This window comes from Xiphophorus couchianus, chromosome 1, assembly GCF_001444195.1.
Source record: "Xiphophorus couchianus chromosome 1, X_couchianus-1.0, whole genome shotgun sequence".
Classification (NCBI taxonomy): domain Eukaryota; kingdom Metazoa; phylum Chordata; class Actinopteri; order Cyprinodontiformes; family Poeciliidae; genus Xiphophorus; species Xiphophorus couchianus.
In genome coordinates, this window is record NC_040228.1 from 8,960,450 (window position 1) to 8,976,865 (window position 16,416).

Here is a 16,416-nt window from a genome sequence, read left to right on the forward strand (position 1 = left end):
AAACGTACCACTCTTATCAAATGTAAAATATAAACAGTTGCAGCATTAAGCACATTAGACCTACCTCCTCAGCAGTTCCGGACCTATTATCTCTGCATTTACTCCTGCTCCTCAACCCCCTCGTTCTCATTTGCAACACAGAAGCACATTAGAGGATAATGCATAAAAAATGTAGACCTTTACTCCGATACCTTTACTGCCACAAGTGCATTATCTCATCTAACAGAAGAGATGCATTAATGTTTCACAGTTTCACTTTAACCTATGGAACTTGTGAAAAACGCAGTGGGCATGTTCTGGGTCTGTCAGATGACGGATTTATGGGTCATTAGTGGACAGGGATGTTCTTTATGGTATGACATCAGGACATTGGACACTGAGGACACCATCCATGTTCACTCAAGAGCATCTCATGTACTCTGAAGTTTTATGATGTTGTTTTTGTTGCTGACACAAGTGTGGGATGTGAAACCGAGAGCAGCAGAGCGTGCACTTAAAGCAGGAGAATGAATGCTTATACGGACTAGAGTGGTTATTATTACTGTGTTAAATTGACATGGCTTCTCTTTGCATCTGCACACTCCATTTTCAGTCCAGCGTGTGAAATTGTCAATAAATAATTCTAAGTAATTTGAAGTAAACAAAGGACTTATTTTTGCTAAGGCAGATTTAAATGTACATATTTGACTAATTATTTTTTAATATGTTTTTACTGAAATCTTTTAACAAATCATTTACTGTTTTATTACAGTCCCTAAAGAGGACAGTGGGAGGAGCTAACTCCTAATTGGTCTTAACTTGGGTTGCTGTGCAGGTCAACCAATCAAATTTTAAGGTCAATAGTGAGAAAGTGATAGTCTCACACACGACGTAAGCAACATTTACAGGTAATATCAAAATAGTTTTAATAATGATTTTTTTTCTTCTCCAAGCAAGGAATAACACTTTTCACTTTTCTTACGCAAATTCTATGTTTTTGTTGTTATTTTCATAATGTTATGTCGATAATGTTATGTATGTTGATAATGTTATGTCGCTTCTATTACAATTCAGATAGTTACTTTACTAAAAACTACTGATTTAAAAAAAAAAAAAAGTAAAATCAGTATGTTTTAATTTCTCAAAACATTGAGTAATTAATGTTTTGGCTGGAATTTATTATTGGGTTATTTTGGGATGAAATTATGAATAATAATTTAAAAAAAACTCGGTTCTAAAGAGCATTTTAGTGCTGATAAGGCGCTTTAATGCGACCACAGAGATCCGTCCTGCAGCGCAGAGAGAAGCGGAAGTTACGTCGCCGATAAGCGCCTCGCCACCTTCCGCCAAGCGAAAGAGTGGAAATCGCTCTTTAGGTTTCCCCCACACAGAGGCCGTTGTCCGCTGTTACAGCAGGTCCAGCCAGCTCTACTCTGACAGGTAACTGTCGCCTGGTTTTTGCTCTGGAAATGAACGCAGCAGTTGTTTAAATGGACGTGTTTACTCCGGAGCTGCACCGGGCCTTGTTTACATCTCAGTCCCCGGAGTAGAGTAGGTGAGAGGCGGAGGCTGAGGGGAGTGATAAGGAAGGGTGGCTACTTCTTGGTGTGCTTTTTTTTTTATTCTTAACTGAGTAAATATAACTTGTCGTATAACACTTTTGCAAGCTCCCTCTAGTTGCGCTCATTGGTGTAACTCGTCGTATTTTGGGGGTTTACGCATATCGCTGCTTAAACTGCTAAACACAACTACAGCACGCTAGCCTGGAAGCTAACCCTGCTAACGACAGAGGCAGCCACTCTGGGGATTTAACTTCAGCCGTTCTTCTGGCTCTGGTCGGACTAAAATGCCAGTGCCCACACTTTATTAACCAGTTTTCCCACTTTCAGTTCCCCTTCCGAACACGCCAGCAGAGTTCAGTTAAACCTGTTATCTAACCTGTACGGTCGCTGTGTTGCATTAGCCTAGCGGGATGTGTGTCACCCACTTTGCTGACTATTTTTAACTTGGATCGGACGGAATGTGAACGCTGGTCCAAAGCTAGGCTGGCACCGGGACCCGCTGGCTGGCTCCCCCCGTGTTTTCTTTCCAGATTAACATTTGCAAAGTCACATCTGAAGTCCGTTACCAGTTGACCTCTTTAATATTTTTTTTAAACTGTAATAAATAATCGTGTATCGAATTTAACTAGGCCACCTGGGCCTTGTTGTCCCTTATAATTCCCATAGTTTTTATTGGGTATGCCTATAAAGAATTCAGTATTAAAGATGGTAGTCATACTTTTCTCTAAACTCATATAAGATACTTTATCTTAGATTTAAAAAATCAATTGGTCAAGTTTTCTATTTAGTTCGATATTTCTTGTGTAAAACAATAATTATACAACGTATATTGTGTGCATATATATATACAGTACAGACCAAAAGTTTGGACACACCTTCTAATTCAATGGGTTTTCTTTATTTTCATGACTATTTATAAGGCAAGAAATCCCACTTATTAACCTGACAGGGCAGGTTGACCTATGAAGTGAAAACCATTTCAGGTGACGACCTCTTGAAGCTCATCAAGAAAATGCAGAGTGTGTGCAAAGCAGTAATCACAGCAAAAGGTTGCTACTTTGAAGAAACTAGAATATAAGGGGTATTTTCAGTTGTTTTACACTTTTTTGTTTAGTGCATATTTCCACATGTTATTCATAGTTTTGATGCCTTCAGTGTGAATCTACAATGTCAATAGTCATTGAATTAAAAGGTGTGTCCAAACTTTTGGTCTGTACTGTATATATATATATATATATATATATATCAAAACAAGCAGCTAGCCCACATGCCTCTAGTGATGTTACAAAACAACTGCTCATTTTTAAGTATGTCCATTTGTATTTCTTGTTTTTTCTGTTTTACTTAGTAAAATTCTTCTTTAAGGGGCATTACTTGTATTTCTGTAACAAATTTACCGTACTTGAGATGGAAAATGTGATAACAAAATGCATGAGGCTTTTCTTGAAGAGAGTCAGACAAGTCGTGTCAAAAGAAAAAAAAAAATTGCTTAGCGTTTGTCGTTTTCCAGATCATTATTTCTTGTCCCTTTTGTGATGTCACCGACCAAAATACACATTGAGCAAAATGTTCAGTTTTCAACTTTTGTGTGCTTTAAAAAAAATAATTTTTTGTGAAATCCTGCAGTGAAAATCAATATTGTATTATTCCGCTGCCAGTTGTTGTTGGTGTAAAGTTTGTACTGTAAAAATATACTACTGAGTAGACTCTTTAAGGATCTCTTTTTAGTTTAGTATGATCTAGTCCAGGCTGTTTAAAGCCTAGTTAGAGTGCATCAACAGGGTCAAACTTCTCTTTGAATTAAGACCATCTAGTCATCTGGAATCCATAAAAACTAATAAATCAAATTTACAAAGCGGTAGTTATAATTGAGACCTATTCTAGATCATTTTATGGATATAATATCTGAAAGATCAACTGTTTAGAGGAGAAATGGTTGATTTAAGGACACTTTGGATTTTAGCACAATCTTGTTTGACTTGTTTGATTCTATGCAGTTCAGGTCTAACCTCGTCTTCTATGACTAGCTTAGGGGGATCAGTTGTCATGCATAGCAAAAGTATTTTCTCTGCGATTTTTTTTTTTAACTTATTTTATCCACTGCAGCATGTCTACAGAGGATAGTGTTCATATTTGTGGAATAGCCAAAACAATTATGGACTGTGTCTAGCACTCACAAGTTTTGCTTAGTTTTTTAAATACTTTAGTCACTTGTTGTTTGGTGCCAATTTTTTTTGCGAACAGCTCAAAAACAACTGAAGGATTTGGAGTGTCCTTGTCAAAGACTTGTATAATAATTAGTTTCATCTAAAACATCGGAGTATGACCGAAAGCACTGTCCAACCACATGAATTATTGTTTAAACTATATTTTCACAAATGTACTTTTTTTTCATGTAATCAGTTTGCCATTAAAAAAAAAATCAGAACATTTTTATAAAAATGTTGCATTTTTGGCAGTACAGAAACTCTATGACATCAGTTTACAGCCATTTTTAACTTGAAAGAAATATCACAGTACTCCTGAAATGTGTTGGTTCACCATCTGTGTCTTATATAACCTCTAAACTAGTAACAAGATGTTTGAATATGGAATTAAACTTCATGGAACTCATTGACAGGTCACTTTTCCATTATTTTTGTTACTGTTTTTACTCTTCCTTTGTCTGTTTTTTCCTCTTCCTCCAGATTGCGCCTGGAACCCGTTTTCCAAATGAGTGACGGGGAGTGCGACTTCTTCTGCTTTTTCCGCTGCTGCTGAGTGCGCTCCGTTGCGCCTCAGTCAGAAAGGAGGGGAGGGTTTCTCTCTCTCTACACACTGACTCGAAGTGGAAAAGAGGAGGGAGCGGAGCTTCAGTCAAACCATTTCAGCTAGGGCTGGACCTCTGAAATCCGACAGGTAGGCGACTCGTCTACCTGTCCGGGTGATTGGCACAATCGACTGAATGTCTGTGGACATGAACAGCCAGGCATCGGACAGCAATGAGGAAGACTTTGGGGTGAACTCTGAGGAAGAGCAGGAGGAAGACGATGGAGGAGAGGAAGAGGATCCGGGCGATATCGCAGACTATTACGATGGGGTGGCCAGTGACGTTGAGCAGCAGGGGGCGGATTCCTCCGACCCAGAGGAGTACCAGTTTACCTGTCTGACCTACAAAGAGAGCCAGCGAGTGTTGACGGACGAAGTGAACACCGTGGCTGCTGCTCTGAAGGTACGTTTATCCCATAACTGGACTAAATCGTTGGGAAAATCTCACTTTCTGCACCAGAGCGAGAACATAAAGTACTTCTACAACATAAAATGTTTTCCAGCATTTCCTCTGTGAGCAGTTATTGATTGTAGTAGTTGAGGTGACAGTGTCAGAGAGCAGACATTTTAAATTGACATTTGAAACACTCTTGTTAGTGGGTTGCTAGGTTTCTAAAACAACAAGTTTTCTATCTACTTCTTTAAAAAAAGCAAAAACACCTGTAGATCTTAAATCAGAAACTTCCTAAAGGCTGCCGACGATTCCCAATCCAGATTGTTCCATGTCAGAGCACGGTTGAAATCTCAAAAGGACAAAACATCAACCTTGCTGTACTCCAGTCCACTCAGCCTTCCTGTTTACTATTTAAAGTGTTGCTCTCTTGCAACAATGTCCTTGAAAATAGTTTAATCTCTGCTCTTTCTTTGAATTCATTTTATGGCGCATTGCTGATTCTAAAATCAAACTAACTGAATCTTCACTCAGTTACAGAGTAACGGCCGCATGTTTAGGTTTGATGATGGAGTTTGTCTCTCCGGGGTGTGTTTAGTTTGTTTCTGGAGCAGTGATAGAATATGTTTTACATACATGGTGTATGTAAAACATAATTAAGCAAAGTGTGTTTGGATTTCTATTGTTTTATATTATTTAGAATAAATAGTTTACTTGGACATACGACTAATATTATTGTTTTACACTGCAGTAATGAGACCTACAGAGAAATTTAAATTTAATTGTGGCAATGCAATATGTGACTGCATGGCCTCTTGATATATAGTTGCCCTCTAAATGTTGCATCCAAGCAGTCTTCTGTGATTGCAGAGTTGCACACACTGGTATTGCAGTGACCTTTGCAATTCTGTAAATTGTGCAGCTCTATGTAGTTTAGCATCACTAATCAGCATTGATCAAAATCAGACAGTTCTTTTGACTGTTGTTTGACTCAAATCACTGATCGGCAGACTAGAAAATGAAAATAATGTTTTGTTTTCATTATGCGTTGGAACATTACATGCATTAACACTGAACACTTTACTCTGTTCATAAAAACATCAGCAAACGGCATATTTAGTGATGCATTTGTTTCGAGTTTAGTAGAAGTCATATAAAGGTTAGGACTGATCCTTTATTGCAATGAAAGGCAAGTTCTTTTATTTTAAACGTCTGCACTTATCAAGGAAGTTGTAGAATATGTTTTCTAATCCAATATATCTAGCTTTTATTTTTGTAATTTTACACAGACTACTTTTGCAAGAAAATCCTCAGAATCCTTTTTTCTTAATCAAAATCACGTGACTTTAAATTAAAAATAACTTTAAACCATGTCTTGTTTTTTTCCCTTGCAGGTTTCACCGTCGGTAGCAAAACTGATCCTGGTGCATTTTCACTGGCAGGTTTCACAAATACTGGACAGGTATGTCTCTTCTTATGTGTCACAATTCATAGATTCTTTTACTTTTTTTTATAACTGGTTGTTAACTGGCTCATCTTCCTCAGTCACAAGGTTCTCTGAAACTTTTTGTTAGTTTTTTTCTTTTCTCTTAGATCCCTCTGATTTCTCTAGAATATCATTTTGATTTACATAATGTCTCTTATGACTCTGTTACGTTGATTTTATTGGTTTTACTGCAGTTAGTGCCAAAGTCCAGCTCTTAAGGACTTTCTAAGATGATATCTATATTAATATATAATGCTGATAAACTCCTTCACAATACTTTTGACATTTAAAGCTATCACAAAAATGATATTTCCCAATCCCAGCTCTACACTGAGAGATCGACTTTATAGTGGTGACGCTGCTTTTCAAGCATTTGTTCTTTAATATTGAGCTGTTACATGAACTAATCTGTGAACAGAAAGCTCTGTTTTGTTTTATTTATGTTTTTTCCTCTTTCCCTTTCAACCTTTTTTTTCTGCCCATCTTTCTGACAGATGTAAGTCCAGCTCTTCTCAGCTTTTGTCAGATGCTCTGGTCCAGTCCAGCAGCGCAGGCAGATTAGCCACTGTGAGTACAACTTCTTTCTCTTGGCCAGTGATTGACTGTAGGGTTGCAATATTTTTGGTGCTATTGTGATAACGTTAAAAATTAGGTTAACTGTATGGCTGTGATTACATGGCACAGCATTTATAATGCCACAAACACAAATACTATTGAAAAGAATTCCCATTTAAAATGGGTTTGTTTAGGATGCCACTTACTAAGAAGTGTTATGTCACACAAAGTATCTTCATTCAATCATGTTTTCAAATGTACTGGTATTTATTGATGCTGTCATGAAGCAAACAGTGGAGAAAATGGTAAAAATGATATTTCCAATAATACAATAAGTTGGTTTTTTTTAAGTTGTCATTAATTGAAATTTATCAAGACAAAAATGAATCAAAATTCTTAAGTTATTCTCAATAAATAATGCAATAAATGCCCATTTTTGGGTCATCATTACAATCCCTTTCTTGTATCATCAAATTTACAATATATTCTAACAGCTGAAAAATTGGCTGTTACTCATATTTGTCAACTTCAGCTAGATTGACCCTGACTTGGTTGTAGAAATAATAGTAGTAGTAAAGTAGCTCAGAGCTACCAGGTTATAAAGCTGTAACGACAAGAAGAACACTCTAGATTAGAGGTTTCAGAATCTCTAGGTGTTTAATGATCCAATAATTGATATAAAAGGAGCATCTATTTTCATTGATATATCCATAAATGTCAGAGGTCCATTGTGGCTGTGAGAGGACGAGCGAGAGCACTACTTTCAACAGGCAGGCTAAATGGAGCGGATTAATTTGCCATTCATGAAATAATTACTAAAAAAATTAAATATATTAGGCGAGCGGTACTGCGACTACTGTGCTTACTTATCTTCCCGTGTGTGTTTCAGGCCGCCCAGTCCCTCCAGTGCGGTGTGTGTCTACAGGTTGTACGGAGAGACTCCCTGCTGGCTCTGCCCTGTCAGCACTCCTTCTGCAAAGCATGCTGGGAGCAGCACTGCACCGTGCTAGTCAAAGACGGCATGGGAGTGGGTGAGTGCTGTGCTCTGATCATGTGTGCTTGTGTCTCTGCAATCATCCCATCTGGTGTTACAGTGGCCGAGTCATTCTGGTTGTGTTCCTGGTCAGAGGTTGGGTTATTCAGAGCACGCACAGTTTTAGTTTTAATATCTATCCAGTAGCAGTTTGTTTTTTTGGGGGGGTTATTGGCTGAAGGCTTTGCAGGTCCTAGATGTGTCTCTACAGGTTTCTTCATAAATATGGAGTCAAAATGTCTTAAAGATTTTAAGCTTTTAGAGGAGATTTGATGAGGCCCATCTGGATTGCAGTTTACAAATAAAGCATGCGGTTGCAGCAGGCTCATGAAAATCAGCAAGTGTGTGAAAGTGTGCTTGTGTCAGCAACAAAACAAATTAGTGTGTAGGCGTGTATATGGATTGGTTTAAAGTTGCTCTGTGTTTGTGTGTGTAATGGAAGAAAAAAAAAAGCCTAGTTTATCAGAGTCACTTTCCTGAAGTTGTGACTCCACTAGTTCTATTTATGATCCTGTTTGTATGAAAAATGTTCCTGTGCTTCTTTTTAATGACCTCTGTGATAAATTCAGCCTGTAAAGGTCAGATGACTCTGTGCTGGCTGCAACAAGGACAGATTTAAAATGACCTCCAACCCCAGTCCAGTGTAACAGTAGAAACCAGTTTGTTTTCAAACCAAATACAACAGCAGGGATTTTCCAAGTTATTAATCAGTTCTATTTGGTGTTGCTTTTACACAGCGTTGTGTCCAATCAGTGCTCTCTACAGTAGCAATTCACTTTGCTGGTCTATTGTTTTTATCTTGGAGCTGACTCGGTCTGTTTTACATATGCAGTAAGCGCCTTGCAACCTTTTCATATTTTATGACATTGTAACTGCAAACTCTCATACTCAGTCTGGTTGGATTGAGACCATTTGTGAGCATCCATTTTTACATTTTGTAACACCTCTCAATTCACCATCCCTTCATGAGACTGTCTTGGGAAAACAGAGTGTCTTCAGTCAGAGGCCTATTCAGATTCGCTGTAAAACAGACTGCTACAAGAGATCTTTCTTGCGAACAGCCATCACTTTCTACAATAACTCTTTGAAAAATTTGAATTAATGAGTTACAACAATATTTTATTTCCCTTTGGGGAACAATACAGTATTTTTGAATTGAATTGAATTTGATCTGTACTTTGACTGGGCCATTCTAACTCATGATATTCTTTGATTTGCACCATTCCATTGTAGCTCAGGCTGCAGGTTTGGGGTTGCTCCTCGGTTTGAAGGTGAACCTCAGCTCCCAGTCTCAACCTTTTAAGGGTGATGTGAAACCCTTAAAAGCAAATTTTTGTAATAGCAAATGTTATGTTTGGTATAGCAATAGAAAAGTTTACATTGTTTTTTTTTTTCTGAAGACAACTGACACTCTATTTTACCAAGAGTAATGGAGTAAAATGAACTGATTAGAAATGCATATCACATAATGTTATTTAGCTCGGTTTCAATTTCTCTACTACTTCATAATTATAAATCACTTTGTGTTGGCCAGTCATTTACAAATCCTAATAAAATACACTGCATTGGTTCTTGCTTCATTGCCTGTTTATTTTTAATTAAAAATATCCTGACTTTTTCTGTAGGAGAGGACTTGTAAAGGTTGTCCCTTGTGGATGCTAGTTTAGCCACGTATGCTTATTCTGACCTGATGAGTATCTGAGTTACCTGAGTAATAAACAGCTGGACTGCCGGTATCAATATGTTATTGTTTGGACCTTCAGTTTTCCTGTTATTAACCGGGAAAAAATTGCCTGACCTGTTTTTTATTCTTTCCCTAAAAGCTTCAAAAAGATTGAGGGTCTGTGGAAAGCGCTGCTCCATGTTTTGTCACCGAGAGCCTCGACATTTCATCAAACGACGTTTGTGCTTTCAGGAATCTCATGTATGGCTCAGGACTGTTCCCTGCGGATGCCAGAAGACTTTGTTCTCCCGTTGCTGCCAGGAGAGGAGCTAAAGGACAAATACAAACGCTACCTCTTCAGAGACTATGTTGAGGTGTGTTCGTCCACCGTCTGACGAAGCATCAACCAAACACATCAGTTTAGCAACATTTGTGCGAATGTCAAAATTCAGCGAGCTTCAACATTCACACAAATGATGGCATCTCACGAGAGAGGTTTGTGTTGAATTGAGTAGAATAAAATGTTCACTCACGCCGAAATCACTTACTGTTTAATGCCAACAACAATTATTGATTTCATTGCAACAAACAATCAGATGAACATCTAAGGCTATGTTCACGTAGCAGGCAAATGTGACCCATATTTGGCTTTTTAACCGCAGCCTGAATGGGCCAATTCCAACCTTTTCATAAAAAAAAATGAAAGAAATGGGATCTGTGCCACTCCCATATGTGGTACTAATTCAGAAACCCTCTATTTGTTTTTAACGTGTCTGCAATCTGAACGGTCATGTCACATTTTATCCTCCTTCTATGTCATTCATGTGAGACATGCGGCAAAATTCTGCTCCAGAAAAAAACAGACGTGGTAAAGCCAGACGTAAACACTGGCTGAAAATTATAATTATGAACTTATAAAAGAAGTTTGTTCCACTGAAGCGAAAGATCACAATCCCACCACTCTTCCCTCTGCCTACACATCCAGACAGACTTCTTTACAGAAGCTGCAGTCAATGCTCTACAAAAGGCCATTATTAGTTCTGTTTTTTTTTTTTATCATCTTCCTTCTTATGATTTTGATGAGACTGTCAACTCCCAATTCTAAAAAAACTTTAACCTCCATCCATAAATATCTCCATATACTATTAATTCTGTAAAAAAAGAAGTGTTGCTGTGACATCAACGTTCTTCTTCTGTGCATGCGAGGCACTTCAGGGTCATAAACCGTTCACACAGAAGCCTCACTGCGGTTTAATTAGTAGTAAGAACGACCAAGCAAAAAAAAATCAATAAAACAAATCAAGAGTTTTGGCAAAAAAGAAAAAAAAAAAAAATTAAACATTAAGACCTGATGTGTAAAGGTAGCCTAAATATTAAGAAGAAGAAGAAGAAGAAGAAGAATTACTTTATTCATCCCAGCAGGGAAATTATTTCGCAGTTACAGCAAGAATTTTCTATACACAGATTAACACACACACGACAGGAGCTGCGTCTGCAGGCAGCCAGCTGAGCCGGCGCCATAAAAACGTCCTGCTAGAAATGTTCCCTTCTTAGACCTGGATAAACTGTGAAATCAGTTTTATTAAAACATTTTCTCTTGACTTGCATACATTCTTTGTGTTTTATTTTTTTCAGAGTCACTTCCAGTTGCAGTTGTGTCCAGGTGCAGACTGTCCCATCGTCATCAAGGTGCAGGAGCCCAGGCCGCGCAGAGTGCAGTGCAGCCGCTGCAGTGAAGTCTTCTGGTATGACGCAGAGAATGCAATATGTCGATTGAAATTTGTGAATCTTTTATTTAAAAAAAAAAATAAAGTTTTTGAAAATCCTGGAATCCAAGTTGCTTGTTGACACATTTCAGCTAAAATGCAACTTTCTTCCAGTTTCAAATGCCGCCAGATGTACCACGCGCCGACAGACTGCGCAACAATTCGGAAATGGCTGACTAAATGCGCAGATGACTCAGAGACGGCAAACTACATCAGCGCACATACTAAAGATGTACGGTCGCCACACACAAAGCTTTGTGACCGCTGTTTACTTTGACATGCAGCAGATACTTACTGTGCGCTCAGAGTTTAGAATAACAACAGAGGACTTAGGTGTTTCTCTGTGATCTTCGGATCAGATTTGAGATAAAGAGCCTTTTTTTTTTTTTTTGTCTTCCAGTGTCCGAAGTGCAATATCTGCATCGAAAAGAACGGAGGGTGCAATCACATGGTGAGAATCCCACTTTGTCAGAGTACAGAAAATACTTCTGACTCCAGCTAATCACTTTATCAGCATATAGTTGCTGTTACCTCTGTTGAGTCTGACTAATAGAAGTAGCTGCTTTTTGGTTAATTTCTTCCTTTTCTTAATGTCTTTTAGCAATGCTCCAAATGCAAACATGGTAAGTTTTGCTTCCCAGACTTTCTCATCATTAAGAAGCTATTATCCATCACTCATACTCCCAATCATTTTGGATGCATTTGGAGTCCGTTAAGGGTTATTTTTCTGCTAAAAGATTTCTGCTGGATGTGTCTTGGGGACTGGAAGACTCATGGCAGTGAATACTATGAGTGCAGCAGATACAAAGAAAACCCTGATATAGTCAACCAGAGCCAGCAAGCTCAGGCCAGGGAGGCACTCAAGAAATACCTCTTCTATTTTGAGAGGGTAAGATGCTTTTCTTTTTTCTATTTGATCTTTTATTGCTCTGGATGATCCATCTCAGCTAAATACAGGGGCTTAAAAGAATTCTAGATTTAAACCTTCCAAATTTTTTAAATGTATAATTTAGATTTTTTTAAATTTTATTTAGCTCCTCAAATAGGTTTATGATTCATTTTATCATTTGTATGGAGACGAATAAAAGATTTTAAAGAGTTTCAGAAAATGGTTCAGCCTTGTTGGATTCAGGATTCAGGAGTATCCAGATTAGACAGAATCATCTTTAACTTTACATTTTGCTGATGCTGCTTTGTTCATACCCAGTTCTGGTTCTGCCTGTGATGCTTCAGCAACTTACAGTCCTGGAGCAATTTTAGCTTTTTATAGTCACTTTTTGACTTTAAAAGACACTTCTCAATAAAATAAGGTGGAAGGAAATGTACGCTGGAAAAGCTTCGAGGGCCTGATCTACTGTTTAGTTTTTTTAACCTTAACTACAGATATATTTCATAAGTGAGAGATGCCTTGTTTTATATTCCCGTTTATTTATGTTGGCTGTTTTTCGTGTAACAAGTGGGAGAACCACAATAAGTCCCTGCAGTTAGAGGCTCAGACGTACCAGAGGATCCAGGAGAAAATCCAGGAGAGAGTAATGAACAATCTGGGAACTTGGATCGACTGGCAGTACCTGCATAATGCTGCAAAGCTACTGGCTAAGGTATGAATTAAACAAATTATCTGATTGGATGGTTGGATAAACTGCCAGTATACAAGGTTGTTACAAAGACTTTTAGTCTGGAATTTAATTTTAGTGTTTTCCATGCCTGGATAAGTATGGATAAATGAAAATAAGGGGTGGAAAAATATTTTTATTTGTTTTCTTCCCTTTCCTCCTCTTCATTATTTCTTTCTTTTTGCTTTATGTCCTTTTCTTCCCTGCTTTTCTTTTTTCCTTCCTTCGTCTAGCATTTATTAAGCATTTATTTCAAACATAAATGTGTTAAACAGCTGACACCTTTATTTGAATTAAACTCAGTTGTTTTATTCTGCTGTTCTGTATATAAACATAACAATCAGCAGAGAAGAGAATGTTCTTCGGGTTGCTACACTTTGTTCCTTCATTTGTTATTCTATTCCTACTGGAGGCTTTATTTAGAACAAAGCATATGCACTATCAAAGCTTATGTCAGTAAATTTAACTGTATTGGCTCATTTTTAGCTTTTGTTGAAATGACTAGGATGAGTTTTCCTTTGTTTCCAGTGTCGCTACACGCTGCAGTACACCTACCCTTACGCCTATTACATGGAGTCTGGGCCGCGCAAAAAACTGGTGAGAAACAAACTTCTACACAGTCAATTTTACAGGTTTTCATTGTTCAAATGTTTTGGTTTTTAAATTATGTGAGCTGACCTTTACGTGCACAAAAACATGCCAGATTCCGTCGTGTTGTTGATGAAGCCAAAATGGGAATTTGTACAGAACAAATGAAGATCTAGAAATGATCAAAAATTTTATTTTCCTTTTTACTTTACTTTATATCAGCTGCGATTCAACTTTGTTACCATTTTGGCTCAATCTTATCTTACGTGAACTTTGTATCGGTTAGAAATGGAGCCCTGCTTTGAAGCGGAGATCTGTCTCTTTCCTCTGCAGTTTGAATACCAACAGGCGCAGCTGGAAGCAGAGATAGAAAACCTGTCATGGAAGGTGGAGCGGGCCGACAGCTACGAGAGAGGAGTGGTGGGAGGAGAGGTGGAGCTCAGCGCCAGCGACAGAGGGGTGAGCATGTTATAAATCTATGTTTATGTTGCATCTTAACCCCCCTCCATTCATAAAATCTATGATTTCACCTATCATGGTCTAACTTTCTTAATCTGAAAAAGTATTGAAATATTTGAATTTCCATATTTCTGCCATGTTTTCTTATCTAAGAAATAGCAGTTGAATTTTCTACCTTAGATTTCTCATGTCGGTGATGAAGTGTTTGTGCAACGTTGGAGTTACTGATAAATCCACTCTTATTGAAAAATCTACTCTTTTTCCTGTTTGGACGTAGACACAGAATCCAGCTCCAGCATTGTGTTGTGATTTATGTAACATGCGGATAAAAAAACTCAACTTCGTAAAGGGTTTCTACTCAGACTTAAAGAATGTTGGAAGAAACCATCAGAGAAATGTAGAACTTTGAGTCTGTATGGAGTTTTGTTGGAAGAAATTTTGTAGGAACCCCGTACGTTCAGACCCCTTCTCTCTGATGCCTCTAAATATGCAAGACCAAATATTCTCTTTCACAATACACCTAAAAAGCTGACATTTCATACAAATGCAGGCCATGTACCATTTTTGTAGTTCTCGTGTAAAAATGTGAAAAGTTAAGGATACATAAAAATCTACTGGTCGTTATAGCATGCTGATGACACAAGCATAGTTGTGGATAAGCGCTTACCATCTGGTTTGAGTCTACACACGTTGTGTCTGATAAGTTGATTAACACAACTTTTTATTGTGTGTTTACATTTGTTCTTCTCTTTGCTGGATATTTAGTAGACTTATTAAACTCTCCAAATAATTTTGACCCGGCCCCCGGCTCGGGCTATAAACCAAAACACCGTGCATACAAATGGACGGTGTATGCCAGTGTTGCTCAGACCGTTTTTTTGTTTTTTTTCAGGATCTGGAGAATCAGATGCACATTGCTGAGCAGAGGCGACGCACGCTGCTGAAGGATTTCCATAAAACCTGAAGCTCCATTCCCGACTGCAAAGCACCAGCGTCCTCCCTCCTTTTCTTTGTTCCTCGCCCTCCTACCTTTGCTTCCTTCCCCGATCAGCCGTTGTTGCAGTCACACTTTCCCTCCCTTCCTCCCTCACTCTGCCTCCCCACACTGACTCATTCGCTTCCTTCGCTCCGCCTTTCCCTCCTCTCACCGCCATAATGCTGCAGGGTCACAGAATGTCACACTTGCTTCACTCCCTTCCTTCTCATTTCATTCCCATCTCCTTAGATATATTTGACACAACATCCGTTGTGGTCACACTCGTTTCAACACATCCGGTCTGATCTCGTGGGTCACCGTTTGAGGTTTCGTGTCTGAAAACAGAGTAAAATTGCTTTGACATAAGCAACTACAAGCAACGTGTTGCCTGCTGGAGATTAGGAATCTTCCTGAGTAGTTTTTCCTCTTATGGTGGGATTATCATTTGAGAAGAGCAACTGAAGTAGAAGCCTGGGCTATTGAGTAGAGGAGGAATTGGTGGCAGAATGATCGTATTGGTTTTTTTTAAGGCAGCAGTGCAACCAGTGGATCTGTATTTTGTGTTTTTTTTATATAAACCTGACTGATATACAGGCACCTGTTAAGTCTTGCACCTGTGATAGTAATTTGATTTGGAAATTTTAAGAATGGATATCGTCTCATGTGCTGCAAAATAAGTCATGGAAATGATTAAAATAATTCCTAAAAATGTATTTTCCTGGTTTACATCAACTCGTACAACTGCTAAGTTGTATAAGAAAGATGCTTCCTACTTTTGTCTTTCTTTTTTTTGTTGTTTTTTTTTACAAACTGTTCTCAGCACCCTACTTAATATGCGTAACTTCAAACCAAATTTAAAAGTAGTAATATTAAGGTCCAAAAGAGTTGAATAAAATGTAGGGATTTAGACGGCAGCTACCTTGAGTTTTTGCCACCGATGTTTACCTTTATTAGGTGTTGCACCATGACCTGACAGCAACACACGAGGTAAAACCGAGATTTGACCTCCTTCCTTAATGTCCAACATTTAAATGTAATCTCATTCGCATTCGTCATTCACAAGCGCTACAGCGCCTCACGCCAACGCTCCCATGTGCAAACACTCCACTAAAGAAACAGTAGCAGTTAATTTGTCCCCCCTGTTCTCCCCCCGCCGCTCCGTCTCATGCTCTCTCTTCTTACTTTGTCATCCCAATGTTTTATTTTGCCGTTTTTTTTGTTTTCCTTCAGCTCATGTTGCTCACCTCTGGAAAAATGGCTGTTGATAGTTAGATCATTTAAAAAAAAGAAATGGGTAAAAAAAAAAAAAAAAAGAAGAAAAAAAATACACAAAAAAATTTGCTGTAATTTTCAACGGTTGTACATTAATACAGAAATAGAGTTACTGAAAGTTTTTAAAACCGGACAATGTCTCGTGTGTTCATTGCACATGCAAACACTGAATAAGCACGCAGCACACAAACTACACACATTTCAGAAAAAAATCTTAGGTTTGAGAAAATTATTCATAGGTGGAATCTCACTGTAAAATAAG

At 38.2% G+C, this 16,416-nt stretch overlaps 1 protein-coding gene across 2 annotated transcripts; it reads left to right on the plus strand.

Moving 5' to 3' along the window:
* Positions 1 to 1,264: 1,264 nt before the first annotated feature.
* On the plus strand, positions 1,265 to 16,287 carry arih2 (ariadne homolog 2 (Drosophila)). 2 transcript variants are annotated; one of them, XM_028007397.1, is made up of 15 exons: positions 1,265 to 1,419; positions 4,229 to 4,752; positions 6,135 to 6,202; positions 6,721 to 6,793; positions 7,671 to 7,812; positions 9,730 to 9,851; positions 11,113 to 11,222; positions 11,358 to 11,475; positions 11,644 to 11,694; positions 11,845 to 11,866; positions 11,981 to 12,132; positions 12,701 to 12,844; positions 13,388 to 13,456; positions 13,781 to 13,906; positions 14,799 to 16,287. In XM_028007397.1, the coding sequence occupies exons 2-15, from the start codon at positions 4,486 to 4,488 to the stop codon at positions 14,868 to 14,870; spliced, it is 1,536 nt and encodes a 511-aa protein (XP_027863198.1). In that variant the 5' UTR covers positions 1,265 to 1,419; positions 4,229 to 4,485; the 3' UTR covers positions 14,871 to 16,287. The 2 variants fall into 2 exon arrangements, with proteins under 2 accessions (XP_027863198.1, XP_027863121.1); XM_028007320.1 differs by having other exon boundaries at positions 11,845 to 12,132.
* Positions 16,288 to 16,416: the final 129 nt, after the last annotated feature.

Bases quoted from the DNA above. Each gene is read 5' to 3' on its own strand.
- arih2 (XM_028007320.1), top strand. From the start codon at position 4,486: ATGTCTGTGGACATGAACAGCCAGGCATCGGACAGCAATGAGGAAGAC. The intron at 7,813-9,729 runs GTGAGTGCTGTG...TTGTGCTTTCAG, and splicing joins CAAAGACGGCATGGGAGTGG to GAATCTCATGTATGGCTCAG. The intron at 9,852-11,112 runs GTGTGTTCGTCC...TATTTTTTTCAG, and splicing joins TCTTCAGAGACTATGTTGAG to AGTCACTTCCAGTTGCAGTT.